General features: G+C 50.6%; 2 protein-coding genes across 7 annotated transcripts in view; both read right to left on the bottom strand.

Moving 5' to 3' along the window:
- The window catches only part of GFOD2 (glucose-fructose oxidoreductase domain containing 2), a 37,993-nt gene extending 33,046 nt beyond the window's left edge, over positions 1-4,947 (bottom strand). For 2 of the 6 annotated variants that reach the window (XM_041772372.1, XM_041772374.1), the window contains exons 1-2: positions 4,780-4,947; positions 4,169-4,540 (exon numbers count right to left, since the gene is read on the bottom strand). The gene's annotated coding sequence lies outside the window, so the exon portion shown is untranslated. The remainder of the gene's footprint in view (positions 1-4,168; positions 4,541-4,779) is intronic. The other 4 variants (XM_041772373.1, XM_041772375.1, XM_041772371.1 and 1 more) reach the window with 2 other exon arrangements.
- A 2,369-nt stretch (positions 4,948-7,316) lies between these two features.
- The window catches only part of RANBP10 (RAN binding protein 10), a 72,006-nt gene continuing 58,573 nt past the window's right edge, over positions 7,317-20,749 (bottom strand). Inside the window, exons 5-14 of the mRNA XM_041771129.1 lie at positions 20,417-20,439; positions 18,209-18,393; positions 15,446-15,558; positions 13,871-13,979; positions 13,612-13,760; positions 13,216-13,420; positions 12,355-12,476; positions 11,750-11,895; positions 11,315-11,426; positions 7,317-10,865 (exon numbers count right to left, since the gene is read on the bottom strand). Coding sequence (XP_041627063.1) covers positions 10,735-10,865; positions 11,315-11,426; positions 11,750-11,895; positions 12,355-12,476; positions 13,216-13,420; positions 13,612-13,760; positions 13,871-13,979; positions 15,446-15,558; positions 18,209-18,393; positions 20,417-20,439 — 1,295 coding nt within the window. The 3' untranslated portion in view covers positions 7,317-10,734. The remainder of the gene's footprint in view (positions 10,866-11,314; positions 11,427-11,749; positions 11,896-12,354; positions 12,477-13,215; positions 13,421-13,611; positions 13,761-13,870; positions 13,980-15,445; positions 15,559-18,208; positions 18,394-20,416; positions 20,440-20,749) is intronic.

Below are 20,749 nucleotides of genomic sequence, written 5' to 3'. Positions count from 1 at the left end.
GGGACTTGATCCCGGGACTCCAGGATCATGACCTGAGCAGATGCTTAACCACTGAGCCACGCAGGTGTCCTTCCCACAGCACTTTAATGCAGTCATTGAGTGATAAGGGGTGAAGGCCTACAGAGAGAAAGTTAAGTTCCAAATCATCCTTTACACCAACAAGAAACTCTTAGGAGGGTTTATACTCATTATAGGGGTGCCTGGGTGGCTCAGTTGGTTGAGTGTCCTACTCTTGGTTTTGGCTGAAGTCATGATCTCAGTGTCCTGAGATCAAGCCCTGTATGCGGCTCCACGCTCAGTGGGGAATCTGCTTGAGATTCTCTCTGCCCCTCTCCCCCCCTTCTAATCAATCAATCAATATCCTTCAAATATATATGCTCATTATAGAAAACTGTTTTTCTCATGTTCTTTTTAGAAAGTTTTTACAGGGATCCCTGGGTGGCGCAGCAGTTTGGCGCCTGCCTTTGGCCCAGGGCGCGATCTTGGAGACCCGGGATCGAATCCCACGTCGGGCTCCGGGTGCATGGAGCCTGCTTCTTCCTCTGTGTCTCTGCCTCTCTCTCTCTCTCTCTCTCTGTGACTATCATAAATAAATAAATAAAAATTTAAAAAAAAAAGAAAGTTTTTACATTTAATATATGTGATCAAACTGTATATCATACCCATTTTGACATAAGCATTTTTCATGTTAATCAGTTTTTAAGGGTTATGTATTTCATGGACTACATGAACCAGTTTTTCATTTCCCTAGTGTTAGACAAGTGTCCTACTTTCAATTAATTTTGTTATAAATTATACATGTTAAGAAATTAAGTTACATGATTTGCCTAACATTATCATTCATTCTTAAGATTTTATTTTTAAGTAACCTCTACACCCACCGTGGGGCTTGAATTCACAACCCCAAGTTCAAGAGTCTCATGCTCTACTGAATGAGCCAACTGGGCAAGCCAGCATTCTAAGTAAAATAGAACTGTGAAAGTTATTAATAATGGTTTTGAGGTTGTAAAGTGATATGGTAAATCTCAAAGCCAGTAGAAGTATTTCCGGTTCTATTTTGGGGTTATCTGTTCTCATGAGAAACTGAGAGCTGACAGTTTGAGAGTTATCAGTTATCCCTGGCCAGAAAGGAGGACTGTATTCGATAGCCAGTTCCCATTCCTCAGAGCCTTCGTTCTGGATCGTTCATGTTTGAGGACTGACAGAAATCCTTACAGAATCGCAGTGAAAGGTGACGGGGTGGGGGTGGGGGATAAGGGAGATCTATCCTTCCAGCAAATTCCGTGTATCCTGGCTCTGAAGAGTGTGGCATTGTGTCACTGGCCACTCAAAACCGCCAGTATCTAGACAAAGGCAACTCTTCTACTTAAAGAAGGATCTAAAGAACAAGTGCTTGAGGATAGAGTTTGAGTATATTTAAGTAATGCAGGAATAATCATCTCCTCCTTCTTAACGTTTAATCTCTATTTTCTAGGTGTTTATTTCCATCACTGTGAGATTGAAATATTTAACTCCATTTCTCATTTCTTTAGTGTCGACTTAAAGAGGGAGCTCATTCCTGACCTAATGGCTAATTCATAGTGTTAGTGGAGAAGTCTTAACAGCTTTCAGTTTTTCTTAATATTTCTTCTCATTCTAACTTTCATGAGTTCAAGCCTATTTCACGTATCTTTCAATTCCTACTTTTTAAAACATCTGACATTTAAAATTTTCAAGAAATTTGGATATTTGGACTCTCTCAGAATATAACACTGCTACTTTTTAAGAAAAATGATGTTCTGTTATTATATTGTACATGAATTCTCAAAAATAGCAAAATCTACAATTTTTTCCTAGACACTGTCCAATTCCAACAATGAATTTATCCTGAAATTGGACCTCCTAAAATAAACAGTGTGAGCAACTTGTCAGAAATCAGAAAGGCTCTTCTCCTACTTCTAAGTTAGTGGTCTCTGACTGATTCTTATGATGTTTTCTGAACAACAATGTTTCTGTTACAACTTATGTAAGGTGTCACTGCATCTCTAGTTCCTTTCTCCTACCCTGTAACTAGAAAATCAGTTCAGTGAAAGTAGATCCTGTTAGCATTACTGGTTTATCTGGTATGTTGGGCTGTTAAATACTGTTGATTACTTTATTACAGCTTAGATTTGATAACTGCCCTCAGCTGCCCCAGAAAACGGGGTGGATATTAAATAATTATTTGACAAAAGCTTCATTGCTATAGCAACGATGAAACACTTTGAGAGACTTTAAGTCCCTCTTTCTCTTTTGAAAACAAGTGTCTTTTTTATTATAGGAGCTCAAAAACTGCACACTAATCAATGGGGCAAACTCACCACACTTAGGCGGTGCAGTATCTTCTTTCAACTGCTCATTCACAAAAGTATTGTCACTTACATTCAAAGCAGCCTCCCACGCCACGTCCAGCTCTGTAATCAGTAATTGCTCCCTCCCAACTTACCTTGATTTTGGCCTACTAGTCTTGTCTCTATCTGGGCCAGTACTAAAGCAATGAGGGCTTCTACAAAGAATACTCTTTTCATAAAGCTTTTCTGACAGGATTTGATTAACAATGCCAATTTCCCCCACAGATTACAAACCCTTCTTTTTTTTTAACCCTTCTGATACAAACCTCATTATCTCTCTAGAGGGATTTACACACAAAATTTTTTTTTAAAAGATTTTATCTGTTTATTCATGAGAGACACAGAGAGAGAGACAGGGAGAGAGAGAGGCGGAGAGAGAAGCAGGCTCCATGTAGGGAGCCTGACATGGGACTCGATCCCAGGACCCCAGATCATACCCTGGGCTGAAGGTGGCATTAAACCGCTGAGCCACCCGGGCTGCCCCTACACAAAATACTTTCATAGATGAAAGAAAAATCAATAAAATGCCCAGCCACAACATTATACAGATATGGTCTGGCATTGGTTTATGAACGTAAGACAAAATTTTGCTTCTTTTCTTTTTTCTTTTTTAAATTTATGATAGACAGAGAGAGAGAGAGAGAGGCAGAGACACAAGAGGAGGGAGAAGCAGGCTCCATGCCAGGAGCCCGACGCGGGACTCGATCCCAGGACTCCAGGATCGTGCCCTGGGCCAAAGGCAGGTGCTAAACCACTGAGCCACCCAGGGATCCCCCAAAATTTTGTTTCTTAAACTAATCTGACCTCTATTAACATCACCATACTCTAAATGTATGTTATCACTCTGAGGGTCAAAGAAAATCTGCTGCAAAATCAAATATACACTGAAAATTAGTTTTAACAAGTTAGTAAGAAATTGATTCTATTGATTACAATAGAGACCATCTTTTAAAAAAATCACACACTTCTTTTTTCCACATTACAAATCTTTATGTCTTTTTTTGTGGGGGTGGGAGGTGGCATGGCTAATCCTACTATAGTGGATTCTAGTACTACTATAAAAATCATGTATCTGAATTTTTCCAGCAAATCAAAATAACCGATCAGACCCGGACCAATCATTCATTCCACAGGAAACGTAGGTCAACCAGGTGGTAAGAGAAAGCCCGACAACAGAATTTTTATCCATAAAATGGGGAGCCCACTAACAGAACTGTCTGCCTAAAAATTTCACCTTAGTCCAGTCTCGAAATTCCTAGTCCAAAACCAGAACTTTTTTCACATTTTCCGCAAAATGGATGGCCTTAATTGAAACTCGTTTGTGCCCTGGTGTATGGAGCTTTTCAGGAGAAAAGAAGTTTCCTTATGAAGACACTTAAAGACAATCTAGCTTCCCCAGCACTTAAAGACAACCATCTTCTCCATATCTCAATAGTTATGTTTTAAGTGTCTTTTCTGATTTAAATAGCTGTTCCCCTCAAGTGAAGAAGGGTCTTACACCAACGGCTCTTCCTTCGGAGACCTTTGTGCTCCACAGCTTACAATGGTCTTCTGGGCGGTGCCCCAACTCCGTTCTGGATACTCAAAAGGGCACCCACTTTCTTCTACAAGATGGTTTATAACCTTTCCTGCTGTCCAGCCAACGCAGCTTTAAACTTTGCTATTCTTGTCCGGTTCTTCAGATTCGGCTGCAGTTCGGGAGGTAAACTCTTCACACAACCATTCGCAGCTCCTGATCTCCCCGCCCCCATTTCCTTCCTCCCCATTCATGTGATAACGTCTTGATGGGAACACCTTACCTCACCTTTTGTCTCCGCTAGTCCTTCTTCTTCCTTCCTGAGCTTCAAAGCTAGGCCAGGGCCATGGAGACGTGGCCGGTGGGCATTCGGTGACTGGCAGAGCCACCCGCGCTTTCTGGAGTGTCCCTTCTCCCATCTGCCACCTGAACATTCTTTCCTTAAATCAAGATTTACCCCCGAAAAGTCCCATCTCCCCTCTGAAAGACGATGGGCCAGCGCCCTTTGTCTGACGCTTCCAAACCTCACATCCTTGTCCACAAAGCTTCAGTCCTCACACAGGTAGGGTCTGCTCGGCGCAGGACAGGGAAGCCTAGGTTTCCGCGTCCCGTAAAAGGATGGGCTATGGCCGAGGTCCTTCCAGGAGCCAAAATTCTACAATTATACGAGCAAATCTGTAGGTCCTATTTCCGAGGCTGGGAGGGCCGACTCCGGGGCGACCCCCGAACTCGACCATCGCCCTGGCAGTTAGAACGGCCCCCTCCAACCCAGGGTCTGGGCAGCCCCGCCTCCGACCTCGGGCGCCGGGCCGCGGAGGAGGCCCGGTCGACGCCCGCCGGCTGCCGCGCCAAGCCCCCTCCCAGCTCAGCCGCCGCCGCCGGCCCGCCTCTCACCTGGCATGCTGGCATCGCCCGCCCCGCGCTACACTGGAGACCATGGGTCCGGGGGCTCCCAGCCCACCCGCCCGCCAAGAGGTAGGCTGGCGGGGCCGCGCGGGCCGCGGACTCCAACGCACAGGCACCGGGAACGCGCCGCCTGGTTTCTAAGGAACCGGGAGCTCTGGAAAGGGAGGGGCGGGGCGGCTGGAGGTCTGCGCATGCTCCCTGACGGGGGTGGCCCTGCGCCGGGAGGGGCCGTGATCCGGGGCTGCGCATGCTCGCACTTTGGGGGCGGAGATTAAATAGATGAGCGGGGGGGGGGGGGGGGTTGGTTCTTCATTTCCGGCGGTGGAGGCGACTGGGCAGGCGAGCAGCAGCGTCTGCTGCTTTCGGGTCCTCCATTGGGGCATCGGTAGTGAGGAGGTTCTGGGAGCTGTGGTGGGCCTTGGCCTGGAATTAAGGAGCGGCTAGTTTTGGGACACCTCGGTGGCTCGGTTGGGCGTCTGCCTTTTGCTCAGTTCGTGATCTCGGGGTCCTGGGATCGAGCCCCGCCCGCATCGGGGTCCCCGCAGGGAGCCTGCTTCTCCCTCTGCCTGTGTCTCTGCCTCTCTCTCTGTGTCTGTCATGAATAAATGAATCTTTAAAAAAAAAATAGATTTGGTGTTGGACACAACTCCCTGTTGTTGCAGAATGGTAGTTCTCTTGGAATCACTGACTTCTTAGCCTCCTGACTCCAACAACAATGACTCTCTTTTCTGTTCTCTGGTGCCTGTCTGGGCTTCTCTTCCTCCGCATGTTCTTTGGTTGTTTCAAAGATGTTAAGTGCTCCTACTGTGACCTCAGTCTTCCAGATCTGTTACTGGAGTCTCTGTTCCCCCAAGGAAATACCATTTTGTAGTAATACCACTCTAGTTTACCATTACTCTGGTAAGCATTCGTGTAAAACAGGCTATGTTGGAAATGTAGGATTAGGGGTTATTTCACCATGGGGAGCCCCCCCCCCCCGCTTTTCTGACTTCCGGTGAGAATCTGGGCCCCCATTTAGCTGGTATTATAAGGGTGTCCCAGACATCGTTCCAGATCAACCTATGATGATAGGACATGTCAGTGGAGCTGAGGCAGTTGTTCTTGTGAGAACTGACCAGCAGGGCTACCCCTGCTTTAGGAGACTGGACTTCCTGCCACTGCTGCCACCTTCTGAGCATGGAAGGCTCCCAGTGATGAGAAATTGTAACTTCGAACCTCCCTCTTCTGATGGGGTTTTAGCCCCTTAATCTTTCCTCCTGGATTCTCAACAGCCATGCAGAATCGAAGTGTGCTTTATTTGGTGTGTCTTACTGTCTCATGATTCACTCTAGAACAGTTTTTCAATAGTGGCACTCTTGACATTATGAGCCTGATAATTCTTCTTTTATAGGGGGCTATGCACTGTAGGATGTGTATAGCATCCCTGGCCTCTGCCCAGTAGATGCCAGTAGCACTCCAACCCAAGCTGTGACTATCAACAATATCTATAGTCCGGGGGTTGGGGTAACTGGGTGACGGGTACTGAGTGGGGCACTTGATGGGATGAGCACTGGGTGTTACACCATACGATGGCAAATCGAACTTCAATAAAAAATAAATATCTACAGTCACTGCCGGATGTTCGGGGCGGGGGCAGAATCACTCCCTGTAGAAACCACTAATCTAGAGAAAAATTAATCTACTCTGGATTTATGGAACCAGGACTTTTGTGCTTAATCTAACATTCCATTCTTCCCTCGTTTTCCCTAAGAGAGTTCTGTCAAGTAACAGTCCTGTAAAATAACCGAGTGAAGGACATATGTACTATATCTATGTTAAGCTTGCCCTATATGTGCTTTAATCCTCTGCCTCCCTGGGGTGGGATTAATCACGTTAATGTGGGGAAACTGAAGCTTAGGTTAATTTTCTAGTTACCCAGTTAGTAAACAGCTGATCTAAGATTTTGAGCATGAGTACTTTCTCCTCAGACTGACAGGAAGCTAACCTCTAACCTCAATGACCCTCAGAAGCGCTCTGTCCAGTGTTTGGGATGAGTGTATTTGGACTCTTTTATTTTAAAAGTCTTATATTAAAATCTTATTTTGAGGGGTGCCTGAGTGGCTCAGTTGGTGCCTCCAGTCATGATCCCAAGGTCCTGGGATAAAGCCCCTCATCCTTTGCTCAGTGGGGAGTCTCATTCTCCCCCTTTGCCCCATTTTTCTCTCTGATAAATAAATAAATAAAAATATTTTAAAATCTTATTTTGAGGACAGGAGGACCTGTGGTCCCTTTTTAAAGGTGAATTTGCTATTTTTCTTTGTCTCAGATGAAAGCTGTTTGGGGTGGGGAGTGGAGAGAACTGAAGCCTAACTGCCTATCCTCTTGGGGTCTCACAAACACCTGAAGTCTTAAGGGTCCCTGAGGGCTATCAGGGCCTGGAAGCTTGAGAGGTGGGCCGAGAAAAGGCCAAACCCTCAGGACAGAGTGAGCCACACAAGAGGTGCCAACCCCAGTAAGACTCAAAACAGAGACCAGACAATCGTGACTACTCATGGATGTGTATTTTAATAAAAATAATTCTGTCAAAATACAACAGGAGTTTTTTTCATCTCTCAAGTACAATTTAATAGGATGTTTTGTGTTAGAATTCTCTCTAAACCCTCCCACGCCCACAAGTTTCATGCTAATGCCAAATATCAACTTGCGAGGACAAAGGCAGAACCAGTGTGCACAATGTGGAGGACATCTGTTTCAGCTGTAGTTACTAATGGAGGAAAACCCTATGCAAAGAGGCGGCACCTGAGGCATTCAGAGTCCATGAACAGGCCACAGGTCTGGTGCACGGGACTGGTGGTCAAGTAGGGCTCTGCTGCCTGGCTGCCACACGGCGTGCATACCTGAGTTGTGAGCAACCAAAGAAACTTTCAGCTCTGACAGTTCTCTGCCTCATCTTCTTTGTGCTTGCTTAAGGGGTAGGAAGGCGCTGGGTGGCTGGGCAGTCCCCCCTTCTCCATCTCTTGGTGTCCCTGTCCTGGTGGCCTACCCCCAGCCACAGATTTGTGTGGGTGAGGATCAGAGGTTCTGGCTGTCTTTGCGTGGTCTGCCAGTGTCCGCTCTGGAAGGAGTGACCATTTGGTGGCACAAGGGGGAAAGATAAATAGGGAAGGCTGCTCCCCCAGGGCTGGACAACCCAATGGAGCCAGGTCTTCTTCCTGACCCCACAGGTCAAGTCCAGCCCTTCACTGGGGTTCCTCCCAGGTGCCTTCCCCACTGTTGGCTCCCGGAAGCAGGCTGGTAGGACTGGGTGTGCATAAGGGGCTCCTCTGGCTGGCAGGCAGCCCTGGACTATCCGTGAGATAGTGGACTCAAGCAGCTTGGTTTTGGTCCTCTCCACGGCTTGTGGGGCAAAGGCTTATGTCCCAAAGGCAAGCTGTCCAACTGGGACAGAGAGCCCCTCTGGAGAGGAACAGAGTAAACAACTTGGACTCAGCTGAAACAGTGAGATAAGGCACAGAAAATGGGGAGGTGGCCATGGGTACTGAGCACGAGTCAGGAGGACACCCAATCCCAAGCACACACAGCTGCCCTGGGCCCTCTGGGGCCCTCTCTCAGCCGCTCCACAACTTAAGCCCATGCACCCATCCCCATCCCTGACACACCCTGAAGGTACCAGCTGCTCAGACACTGCTGGGGCCTTCCCCAGCCTAAGCCCTCACCCGCCATTTAGCTTCAGGACTAAACAATGTTGCACAAGCCAGAGGGATGAGGTTAGTCCCAGCTCTGCCACATAATTTGCTGTGTGACTTTGGTTAAGTCATTTAATCTCCTGGGCCTGTCTCATTATTTGTAAAAGGAGAGGACTGGTGGAGTAGATGTTTTCTGAACCCCATTCTAGCTGCAAAAGCCTCTAGTTTTAATTTCCCATCCTGCTCAGCTCTAACCATTTTAACAGCTTGATGTTTCTGGGTTTGGGAGCTAGACATCCCCAGCCTTGCACAGGATGAGGTTCTTTATGGACAACACCTCCTCAACAGGCCACGGTCTGTGGGGTGCCAGGTGAGGCCCTGGTGGGGACCAAGAAAAGTAGCAGCCTGTAGGATCAGGTCCCAAGGCAGAACCCTGGGAGAGCAGAGGGCCAGGGCCCTAACCCTATCACCAGGAGTTGGTCCAACTCAATCACTTTTCCTGTCCAGTTGTGGGCATGTCAGGCAATGAGTATCTCAAGCCATATCACCATCCCTGTGTCTGCTGCCAGAGAACAGGAATCTACTCAGCCCTTGCTGAGGCAGGGACTGGAAGTTCAATTTCTGGCCTTCCCCCTTTGCAAGAGCTGCCTGTGTGCTCTCTCTCACTGTGAGGCAGATAGGGAAATCCCAGCCCCTCTTGGTGCTCCTCTGGGTAGGCCTCCTCCCTTCTTCCTCCTGGGTAGTCAGTCCTCTCAATGGATGGCCTGCCCAAGTCCTAGCAGCCATCTCAGCCCTTCCTTTCCTGATTCCCTGATGGCAGTACCAGGACTGTTTTCGCCTCACCAGCTGTGAGGATCCATCTGAAACAGCTGGGGGGACATTTGTAGAGCCCATGAGGTCCCTTCCTCTGGCCAGCAAATACTCCTAATAGTCTTTTCTGAGAGTGGTTGGGGCCAAGCTGCAGGGAGCTGCCTGGCACAGCTGCAGCAAAGCCTGGCCTAGTAGGTCAAGAGTTCCATCCACTCCAGCAACTGGTGGCCCAAGAATCTGCCTCCACAAAGTCCTAGCTTCTCAACAGAAAGCACGGATTCCATCAGAGCTGTGCAGAGACGGTGAAGATCCAGGCAGAAAGAAGGCAGCCCCTGTACTCAAGGGCCTCTGTCCTGGAATGGAGACATCCTCCCCGCAGCCTGACATACAGCAGCTCTTGGGTCAAAGGCAGGTAGTTTCCAGGCAATCAATTTAGAGTAAATGAATTATTTGGCCATCTTAACAAGGGAAAATAGGATGTTGAAAGGGGGAGAAAGGGAGGGGCAAGGCAGGCAGTGAGAGGCAGGGAAGAATGGTAGATAGCGTGCTGGCCAAGGACCCTCTACTCTCTTGCTTCGCCGTGTAACCCTAGGCCAACTCATCCCTTCTCTGAAGCCTCAGCCCTGTAGTTCTCTGCTCACCCCAGCTCTCAGGAGCCTAGGGACCCATACCTCTCAGACGCTGCAAACCAACTTAGCCTGACCTGTCCACTAAGTGGCCCCCAATGCCTATTGGGCTTCCCTAGGCTGCAGCTGGGCCTATGGCTCAACACAGGGGAAGCCTGAAATAAACTTATCACTTGGCTGAGGTGACAGAGATGATTCTTTTCTATGAGTTGGACTCAAAAACATGGTGTCTGGAAAGCCTCACCCAAGAGGTGCTGGACCACTAACACTACGATAAATACTGTGTCTTTTTTTAATATATATATTTATATATATATAATCTCATTTTTTTACTTATGAAAATAATAAGCTATCACCAACTTGGATAGGCTTCATCACTAAATTAGCAGAAACCAGCTCAGCACAAGCTCTCCAGAGATAAATACTGGTGGCTCAGTCAGGAGGAAAAAAAAAAGATTAAAAAAACCCAACCCCTCCTCAAAAACAAGACCCCCCTTTCAAAGTAGAAGGCGCTACATGAGAGTAACCAGCCAATACTGTGTCAGAGGCCGCTGCACGTGAAGGGGAGAGAGAAACTGAGGGTTGGGATGGGGGGAAGAAGGAAAAGGAAGAAGGAAGGAAGGAGGGAGGGAGGGCAGGCAGGCAGGAAAAAAAGAAGGAAGGAAAGAAGGAAGGAAGGGAGGGAAGGATGAAAGGACAGGAAAGGGAGTGGGGGAGGCCAGGCAGGAGGAATGGACTCTGCCCATGGCTTCCAGGTCCCTGCGCCAAATGCCTATGGAGGGCAGGGCTGCTCCAGCCCTGGGGCTGAGGGAGGGCCAGGTGGGGCCAGCCGGCATGGTCTGCTAGTGCAAGTAGTCGTCGACTCTGGCAAAGGAACAAGATCCCAGGCCTGCTCGGGCCATGAGCCGTAGACATTCAGATGCCTGACCCAGGGCGAGCATCAGAGGGGGCTGCTTTGGCAGGTTCTGAGACTCTGTGGAGGAGAGACAAGGCCTGGTCACTGCTTTGCCCAGGAGTTGGGCTCAGGGCAAAGTTCCCTTGGGAGCAGAAAGTAGGGGCAGTGGACAGAATCTCTTAAAACACAGTGTTCATGTGTCTCTGTGTATGTCCCAGCCACCAGCTCATGGCCCCGTAGCCATGCCAGGAACCTGAGGACCTAAGCTCTCTTCAGAGCCATGGACTGGCCAGGCCCACAGTCATAAGCCCGGGTCTATCATGATGTAGTCAGCCAAGTCAGTTGGGCAGAAGAAGGTCAGGATTTAGGTTCAGCCATGGAAACCCAAGTCCTCTGGGCTACCAGAGATTGCCAGGGCAGAGCTCACTGACCTGATTTGAACAAACATCAGCAATTCCTGGGGAGAGAGTGGAGGGGCCACCTAGGGCACTCATGGACCAGCTTCTGTTTTTGTTAGATCCACTTACCTAAAATGGCGCTGTTAAGGGCAGCACACACAGGCTCCCTCTGGATGGGATCAAGCTGCTGGCCAACTGGGCAGCTCCAGGGGTCTGAGTATGCCAGCAGGCTAAAGGCATCCTAAGGGACAGGGCATTCTTGAGAGGACTGTGGTACATACCACACACATAAACACCTCCATGGCTCCGGAGGGCATACAGGGCCCATACAGGCCCCATTGAGGGCACCACAAACCCTGAGCATAGGGTCAGAAAGGATTGTGCCCTCCCCAGGACCTAGAGAGGGTTGTGTCTATACTGGATGTCCTGTTTCCCATTGTGGACTTGACTAGAGCCCACTCTGTCCTGTTGCTGCTGCCCCCAAGGCCCTCCCAGGGTTGACCTGCCCCCACCCCCATACCAAATGGGGGTCTGCTTTGTGTGAGCACCTGGCTTGTTCTATACCTGCAGCATCTCCGTGTGGGCCAAATTCTTGCCGTACTCCCGGCCCAGCTGCTCACTCAGTGCCTGCAACTCGCGACCGAACAGGATAATCCTTTCTGTGGCAGCCTGGTTGCCCCCACAGAGTTGCCGCCGAGGATGCCCATCATCTGCACCCAGAGCCCAGCAGAGAATAAATCATGAGGAGTAAGGAGAGGAGACTGGCGTGGGGACCCCAAAAAGGAGATGGCAGTAAGGATCTTGGTGGCACTGCCAGAGGCAATTTAGGTGGACCATCCATAGCTGAGGTGCTTTCTGTCCACCTAGCATGTGACTGGGAGTCTGGACTCAGCTTCTCTCCTTCCCACTCTGTACAGTGCTCATAAGAACGTCCACTCTCACCAACTCCCTCTAGCCTCAGACACAGGGGCCCTGCTCTCAGCAGCAGGCCAGGGACCTTCCCGCTTCAAACACCTGTTCCTGATTGACTAAGGCAGCAGTGGACCAGGTCCGTTTAAAGCTTCTCAGGCTGACAAAGCCTGTCCATGCCAATCCCCTCCCAGGGGGCAAAGGCATCTGGACCAAGCTATTACCACCCATGTAACACCACGCTGGGCCATGGTTCTTACCCATGCTGGACTCATCTGTTTGTAGGTCCTCATGTTTGTAGGAACCATTGACAATGCGTGTAGACACACTCTCCAGCACACCATTGGGGTAATGCTCTGCTTCCATCTCCATCTCACTGTCACTGTGGAGAAAGGTTGAGGTGGGAGTTGGCCACAGGCATGTGGTTAGGCGCAGCCTAGCTAGGCCTCCATTCAGGCTTTAGCCATAGGTAGGGAAAATCAAGGGAGCCTAGGAGCATGAAAGGCTTCTTAGGCTCCAACACTTGGTGCCTACTCTGGTATCAGCTATCCCCAGAAGCCTGTCACCTGATTTTCACACTTGTCTCAATGCTGCCTCTGTGGCTTTCCTCTCCCTGGCCTTTGTCTGAGTTGGCACACCCCTTCTACCCATTCCTCCCCCATCCCCAGTGACCAGGGACCCCTGAGAAGTATCTCTAGGCACCAAACTCAGGTCAAGCACTGAGATATGCCTGGGGGCTGCTGAAAGCCACCTGTAGTCTACAGCCTAAAACTTTACTCTGCTGCCCCATCTGTCTGACCTCAAGCCATACCCAGTAAAAGCTTCTTCAGTGTAGATCCTAGGGGTTCTGCTAGGCCTGGTCTCCTGCGAGGAGACATCCTCACCCTGGTGTTATCTCAGTCTGGCAGTGTCTCTTGAGAAAGTCAGGGCTGAGGAAAGTGGTAGCTAGACCACAGGTAGTGCCAGAAGCTGGAGTCAGTGCCTGGCCTGGCAAGTCAGTAGCAGCTACTCCAGGCACAGACCAGGGATGGAGGTGGGGGATTTAGAGCAGGGGGGTGTGGCACTCAAAACAGGCTACAGTGAGCCCAGCTGGCACAGAGGAAGCAGAGCAGGACAGGCACCTGGTCTCCTGGTTACTGGTGCTGCTGCGGGGCTGGGACTTGGTGGAATCTGTTGAGTTGGACTCGGAGTAATTGACAGATGATGGGGATGAGGAGGATGAGGAAGACGAGGAGGAGGAAGAGGAGCTGGGTGCAGGGTATTTACTGTGGTTCTGTTTGCTCTTCGAGGATGCGATGCCATTGCTGCAGCTGGGACTGTCTGCTCCTGGAAACCAGGGGACGGTCAGAAGAGGTGGGGCAGTTTGCCATAATGGGGCCCCAGGAGTAACCACAGTGGTTCCATTTCCCTTCCCCCACATCCAACATTGGGCCCTGAGCCAAGCCCAGGGAAGGGCGTGTAGGTGGCCTTCCTTCTCCACACCAGTGCTTCCCCGAGCCCTCTGGAGAGTGGCTGACCTGTGTTGTGCATGTGGGAACTACTAGGGCCGTGTCGGGGGCTGAGGCTGGGGGAGCCAGGGTAGCTGTCCTGGGACTTGGGACTTCGGGAGCTCAAGCTGCGGACCTCACTGTCAGTCCCATTCACCATCTCCACAAATTGTCGGCACCTGCAGAGGGAGCAGAGCGGCAATGCTCTGGGCTTGGTCTGGGCCATATGTTCCCACCACCAGCTGAGAGGGGCTGGGCTAGGAGGGAACTGGTGGTGCTCAAAACTTACTTGAGCATGAAGAGCAGGTTAGGGTTATGTTCCAGCAGTCCTGGATAGAAGTGCTGTGTGGTCTCAATGGCCTCACCCACACGGCCCTCCAGCACCAGCTTCTGGATCTCTGCAGAGAACAAGAGTATGGCAGTGAGTGAAGGGCTGCAGACCTTCTTCACAGCCACATGCCTGCACACTACCAGCCCCAAGCATGGTCTAGCTAACAGTCAGGTGGGCTGGCTCAGAATGGCATGCCTCGTTGAGATGTTCACAGAAGAGGTTGAAGAAAGAACCTGGCCTCCCAGCCCCACAACAGACCCTGGTTTCTGCCAAGTGTCAGGGAGTCCTCAAAGAATGACAGAGGGAAACAGAGGCAGGACTCAGTGCAGAGGCAGGAGAGCAAATGTGGAGGCCTGCTCCTATGGAGGTCAGACAGCCAGGGCCCCGGGCATGGGGAGGGGCTCTGGCTCTGGGGGCATGATCTGGAGCTGGGCACCCAGGCTGCTTGGTATCCCTAGGTGCTCCTCTTCAGACAGACTTCTCTCCTTTCAGGCCTCACAATGGGGTGGCAATGGGAGCACAATGGTTTCTAGGCCAGGCCCCAAGTCTTGGCAATCTTCAGAGGCTGCAGCATGCTCCCTGCTGGGAGAGGAGGTCACCCTCCTCACACTGGCATCTCTGATGTCGACACCTCTCAGGCCATCAGCATCTTGCTCTTGCTCTGAGGCCTGGTGTATCTTGCTGGGAGCGACTTCTGGGTCTGAGGTTCTCATTTGTAGATCCCAAGTCTGGGATCCCTTTCCATCTGGCTGGCTGGGCGGAGCTTCTCTGGGAGACACGGACACATGCACATACACAGAGACGACAGGTTCAGAGACACAAGCAGGCACACACAGACACACACATCCACACACACCTGCTCTCCTTCACTCTCCTCTTCTCTTCCTATCTCCTCTCTGGGCTCTGTTTCCTCTTTCCCAGCACCCTCTTTCCACAAAAGAGCCCCAAACACATTACAGGCCAGTATAGTTTCCTTTGGCTCCTTCCTTTGGTGGTCTGTAAAACGCAGGACCAGAGGTGGAAGCAGAGAGAGGTGCTACCCCAGCAGCCACTGAGAACCAGCCTTCACCCTGTCTGACTACGTCAATCCTTTCTCTGGCCAGGAACAGACAGAACGACTAAAGCTGAGTAAAGGGGAAAGGCAGGACATTGGTTTGCTAAGATGCAAACACATTCTTCCAGAAGACTAGGAGCAGGAGGCTGTTAGAATCCAGGATTTGGGGGAAGGAAAACAGGCACAGAGGAGTGGGAGTCAGCCATGCTGGGCCCCAGCCTGGGCCGGGCCATCAGAGTGTGCAGCAGGGAGGCCGCACTGAGGCGCTCATCCCATGCTGCCGGGCTATCTGCCTGGGCAGCGCTGTCTTGAAGGAGGGGCAGAAGCAGAGCCTGGGGCTGTACTGGCGCTGTGGACTGGTGGTCAGGGCCAGAGCCGAATGGACTCCTGACAGGTTACCCGAGGCTGGCACAAGCCAGAGAGCAGAGTTAGGGACAGGTGAGGGAAGGAGGGAGAGGGGAGAGGAGAATCAACCTTACTTTGTCTGTTCTTTATGGATGCTTGTTCTTCCTGAATCGGGGTTTCAGTCATTCGGGCAAAAGCCGTGGCTGTGGCACAATACCCATGATGCACCAGGTAAGATGAGACCATGCTAGAAGAAAGGAAATGCTCAAGGTGACACTCTAGAACTGCATTTCTCACTGATCACCTGATAGGACCAGCTACCTCCCTGTTTGGGCTTCCTGAAACACATCTTGGAGGTGCAACCTCCATAGAATGAGAATAAAGAGGCTGCAACAAAATAAAAACATTCCCCGGTGCTCATGCAAGTCAGGCTGCGGAGGGGCTAGGCCCCACAGCTGTTCTCATAGCTTGGAGGAGGGGCTGCAGTTTCTCTGGAATATGCTGCCAACAAGTGGGCAAGTACGGTAACAAAAACAGTCGCAGAGGCACATACCGTCTCCTTACAGCAGCGGCTGCCTCCTGTGAACTGTGGCCAAGCCCAGAGATGGCCAAGAGTCTCTCTGAGGCTTCCTGGAGTGGCAGCCAGCCAAGCAGTTTAGAAGCTGCCCAGACAGAAGTGATGTGTGCCGTGTGAGTGCCTTCTATAGATAGAGGGGCTCCTCTGCAGACCGTCCCACATGCCCAGCATTAAGCATTCCAGCTCAGCAGGTGAACCCGGCCTTCAGGAGTGCTGGCTCTAGAGGGTGATAGGGAGCTAACCCGTGACCCAAGCTACTCTACCATACACCACAAGTCAGGGGCCCAAGAAGCCAAGATACAGGCAACAACAGGGCCAAGAGGAGCACAATCTTCGGGGAATGACCTGGACAAGTGCAACACTCAGTAGCCATTTGATCCCACTCGCAGCTGGCTGAGCGGTGGCACACGTGTGTATATGTGCATACACACCCATGTACAGCGGAAGGGGGAGCCCTCACATCTGATGTGCACAGAAGTGAATCCCTTGGTATAAACATGTGTCCAGTGTCATTACTGTATTGTCAAACACAAATGTGAAAGGCACAGAAGTTCAGCTGTGTCCCCTCAGGTTTTAAGGAATAAATGAGATGATACGTAGGGAGTGCCTAGCATAGAGTAAAAAGTCAATGAACTAAACCTCTGATTATGAAATTATGTATTTATCTTACACTTCAGATAATTATAATAACTATGTTATTATAAACACAAGGGCAAACATTTTTGACAAAACATGGTTCAGATGAGTCCACATGCACATCAGGTGCCACTAATATGTACAGTCCAGTGACTCAGTAATTCTACTTGAAAGGACACCAAGAAAATAATCTTTTTTTTTTTTAATTTTTTTAATTTTTTTTTTTTATTATTTATGATAGTCACAGAGGGAGAGAGAGAGAGGCAGAGACACAGGCGGAGGGAGAAGCAGGCTCCATACACCGGGAGCCCGACGTGGGATTCGATCCCGGGTCTCCAGGATCGCGCCCTGGGCCAAAGGCAGGCGCCAAACCGCTGCGCCACCCAGGGATCCCAAATCTTAAGTGTGAAAAGCTCTTTACTTAAAAAGGGTTGCCTATACAAGCAAAAGAGAGGAAATAACCTCAACCTCCCACCAAGGGAAGCTGGCCAAGGAGCTTGTGGTAAATTTGTCTCCAAGATAATCCAGCCATTAACAATGTTGATAAAATGAAATTGCATGAAATCACAGGATACAAGTTATTTGTCAGTCTTGGCAAATACTACATATGAACACACACCAGCACACATATAAACACATATAAGCACACTGTAAGCTGAGAGTATCATTCCCTCCTCAACACAGCTACGGCAGCTCCACCTCTCCCATTGCCTGTCCCAGCAAGCCTGCTTAGGGACTGGCACCGTACTGACTACTGACTTCCCTCCAAGGAAGAGCTTTTCAGTAGCTCTGAGAGCTGAAAACAAAACAGTGCTGCTCTTCCTGAGAAGGGTCTGGCCACCTAACCTCTGCCTCAGCCCTCCCCCATGGCCTGCCTCTGTATCAATCCTTTAAGAAAGGAAGACTGCATGAAGAACCCAGTGTGCAATCCCACCCCACCCCACCCCACCCAAGAAGACTGTGCTACCTGTGTGCCTTTGCAGGGCAATAATCAGGGCTAGTGGAAGCCCAGCCATTCTCGTCCACCCTCGGAAGCCAAGCTAACAAGCTCACCCACCTCCTAGCTCAGTGGGTACTGGTTATTGCCTCACTCAGGCCTGCAGCTGGCATGTAGAAGAGAGACCCAAACCTTGCCTCCCTTCAGATTCTTATCAAGACTGGCTTCCCGGACAGTTTGGAAACTAATCATCCAAGAGCCAGACACGCTGGCCTCATGAAGATTCTCTTCTGGCCACTGCTGCCATGAATGCGTGGGACTTAGATGGTTGATGACCCTGAGAGATGACCTGAGGCCAGAGTCACAGCATGATGGATATTCCCTATTGTGTAAAAAAGAGTCCAAAGATGATGAGACCATGGGGCATCCTAGTACATCCTCTGCAAAATTACCTGGGAAGGAAAACAGCTCTGCTGGTGATACTACATTACATGCAGAGCCTTCCAATCTAGTTGAGGGAGGCAAAGGCTTAATTAGGAATAGAACTAGAGCACTGAGCAGAAGCTGTCTGTTCAGTAAGAGGAAAGCAGGAGAGCAGCAGGCAGAGTCACCCTGGGAGTGCTTTCCAGAGGGAACGGCTACCCACTGGAGTTCATAAGGGCAGCCTGAAGAGGTACAGGGGCCTATAGCAGAGTGAGGCCCCTGGGATGGGCCAGCGCTGGGTAAGGGCGGGAGTGGGGCACTCACTTCTGCAGCACCGCCTGCCACTCGCCAAGCCGGGCACTGATGGGGAAGCAGTGCACAGTGCCTTGGACCTTGGCACGCCACTCCCGCATGTAGTCCTCAATGTCAAACAGGAAGGGCTGCTGCCCAAAGTTGGCGTCCACAATCTCCCCAGGTGTCTGCAGGCCTACGGTGGGGTAGAGGTTGGCCTGAGGAGGAGAATGAAATGTCAGTTGGGCCCTGAGGGCAATGGGGCAGCAGGGCATCGCCTTACCTCTGGTGCAGAGAGGGAAGGCGCTGGCTCCTGCAGGCCACTACTCCAGCTTTTGAAAGACTTGCAAGGCTGAAGGAGGTGGGACTAAGCCACATACTGCCCACCTCCCTACCAGAGACACCATTCCCCAGAGCTTAAGGACAAAAAGCAAAAGAAAAGCAAGCCAAGCTCAAAGTGGAGTCTCCTGCCCTGCAACAGAGGCTATGGTGTCCCCAAAGCCCAAGGTTCCCCTTTGGGGCTCAGCCAGGGCACACAAAGGTAGGCCAGGCTCCACGACCCTGCAGGCGTGCCCATGAAGATCTGCTACACAGGTGGCTAATGGCTCCATGACCCTGCAGGCATGCCCATGAAGATCTGCTACACAGGTGGCTAATGGCTCCTTTCAGAATGATCTACAATCAAGGATCCCTTTGCCACCAAAAAAGGACTATATGACAGGGCAGGAAGGGATGGGGTGACAGGAAAGGAAAGTGGGGAGGAGGAGAACATGGCAAAAGGGGTAGGTGGTTTGGAACCCCCAGATGCTAGCAAAGGGTAAAGAGAAGCCACTGCCCTTCCTGTCAGAGGCACACTAAAAGGAGGATCTTCTGGCTAGTGAGGTTTGGGCATGTCCCTCCATGGGCGGTGGGGCTCCCTGGTTTCCATGCATTGCCTGCCATGGCCAACTTAACCAGATCATTCCCTCCCTCAATGCTTCCTGTGGCTCTGCGCTGCTACTGAGCAGTGTCTCGCCAGCCGCCTCCTCAAGGTCACTGGGCCCCCAGTCCTCTCTTCCACCTTCCAACCTCAGGTCATGTGTCATTTCTGAGTATCACATGCCTTTACTGCACACTGGGTTCAGCCTGCCATAAGCTCTGAATCCTAAGACCTCTTGCTTCCTTCCTTTCCCCTCCCAACCTCTGTGCCACAGGCAAAGCTCATCCCCTCCAGCAAAACTTCCTGGACCATCACTGCCCTCGGTGATGCTCCCCACCTTGGAGCAGCCATGTACTTCTTAGCACCTGGCAACTGCCCACATTCGTGTCTGCTTATTTTATGTCACATCTCCACAACTAGACGATTCCCTAGCCAGGGTCAGAATTCTCCTGTCTTTCTATTTGCCTAGGACTGCAGCCCTTCTCTGGGGTCAGATCAGAAGGATTCTGATCTACAGGTAAGAATTTGTAATAGGAGCTTGGATGCTGCAGGCTGGGCTCCAGAGGGCCACACAGATGGCAAGGGCATTTCCTAGGGCATCACAGGGGTGCTCAGGATCCCAAGACAACCACCAGAGTCAGCAAACTTTTCCTCTTTCTAGAACCCAGCCAGGGCACAGAGAGCCAGGCCAGGCTCCCAGCAGTCTGGGTGGAGGCCTTGCATGTGACAAGGTTTGTGATGACTCATAATAATGAAGGACTGAGGCACAGAAGATGGGGATGAGCCCTGAACTAAGCCAACAGGAAACCTCACCCTTTTCTAAGAAGAGAAAACCCCACAAAGCTCACCTCTCTGGCTTGAGCATACCCTGTGTGGTAGCAGGGCTAGTCCCTAGGGTAGTGGCCTTCCCTAGGGATCTCTGATGAGTAGTCACTGGGACTGGGCTCCCTAGCAGTTTAGATCGATTCTTTATACACCCCTGTCCACTGGCTGTAAGCCGCACAGAATTGGCCCAGACCAGATGAGCCATGGAGTTATTACCCTCATCTCCACCCATATCATCCCCCCGCCCCAGCTGCCTTTGGAAATGCCACAAATCACTGTCACCTGCTAAGAGTCATGGAGGAAGACCAGGCCTTGCTGCTGGAGAGAGAAGAAGGCCAGGAGGTACCCCTACTGGTACTCTCAAGCTGACAGCACAGCATACATCCCTGTTTGGGGAAAGGGCCAGACTCCACACCCTGCACTTGCAGGTTCCACCATGCTCCATCCCAGTCAGCCCCCAAGAGCCCAAAGGGAAGAGACCCAATAACAGTACTTACCGGGAGGTCTGTGAAGGCTATACCTGCAGAGGGAAAGAAAAGAAATCAGGCCACTTATCTCTTATACCTCTGTGGGACCACAGAGGATCTATCACAATGGGTGGGGAGGGGCTGTCTCCTTTGGTAGAGGTCAAGCATGAGCTAGGGCCTGGTAGGTTTAGATCCTGGACTTTCCTTTGCTGGGTGGCCTGGCTGGAAGTAAAGTCAAATACTTGAATACCTGTCCACAGTTCTTCTACTCTCTCAGGGAAAATCTGCTAGGAAGGACTAAAACCAAATAATTTACCCTGAGGCCTCTTCAGGCCTGATCCTTTTTTCAATCCAACATGTATT

This window comes from Vulpes lagopus, chromosome 10 (assembly GCF_018345385.1).
Source record: "Vulpes lagopus strain Blue_001 chromosome 10, ASM1834538v1, whole genome shotgun sequence".
NCBI classification, from domain to species: Eukaryota; Metazoa; Chordata; class Mammalia; order Carnivora; family Canidae; genus Vulpes; species Vulpes lagopus.
The sequence above is the reverse complement of the archived record's forward strand: the minus strand, read 5'-3'. Positions and strand labels throughout refer to the sequence as shown.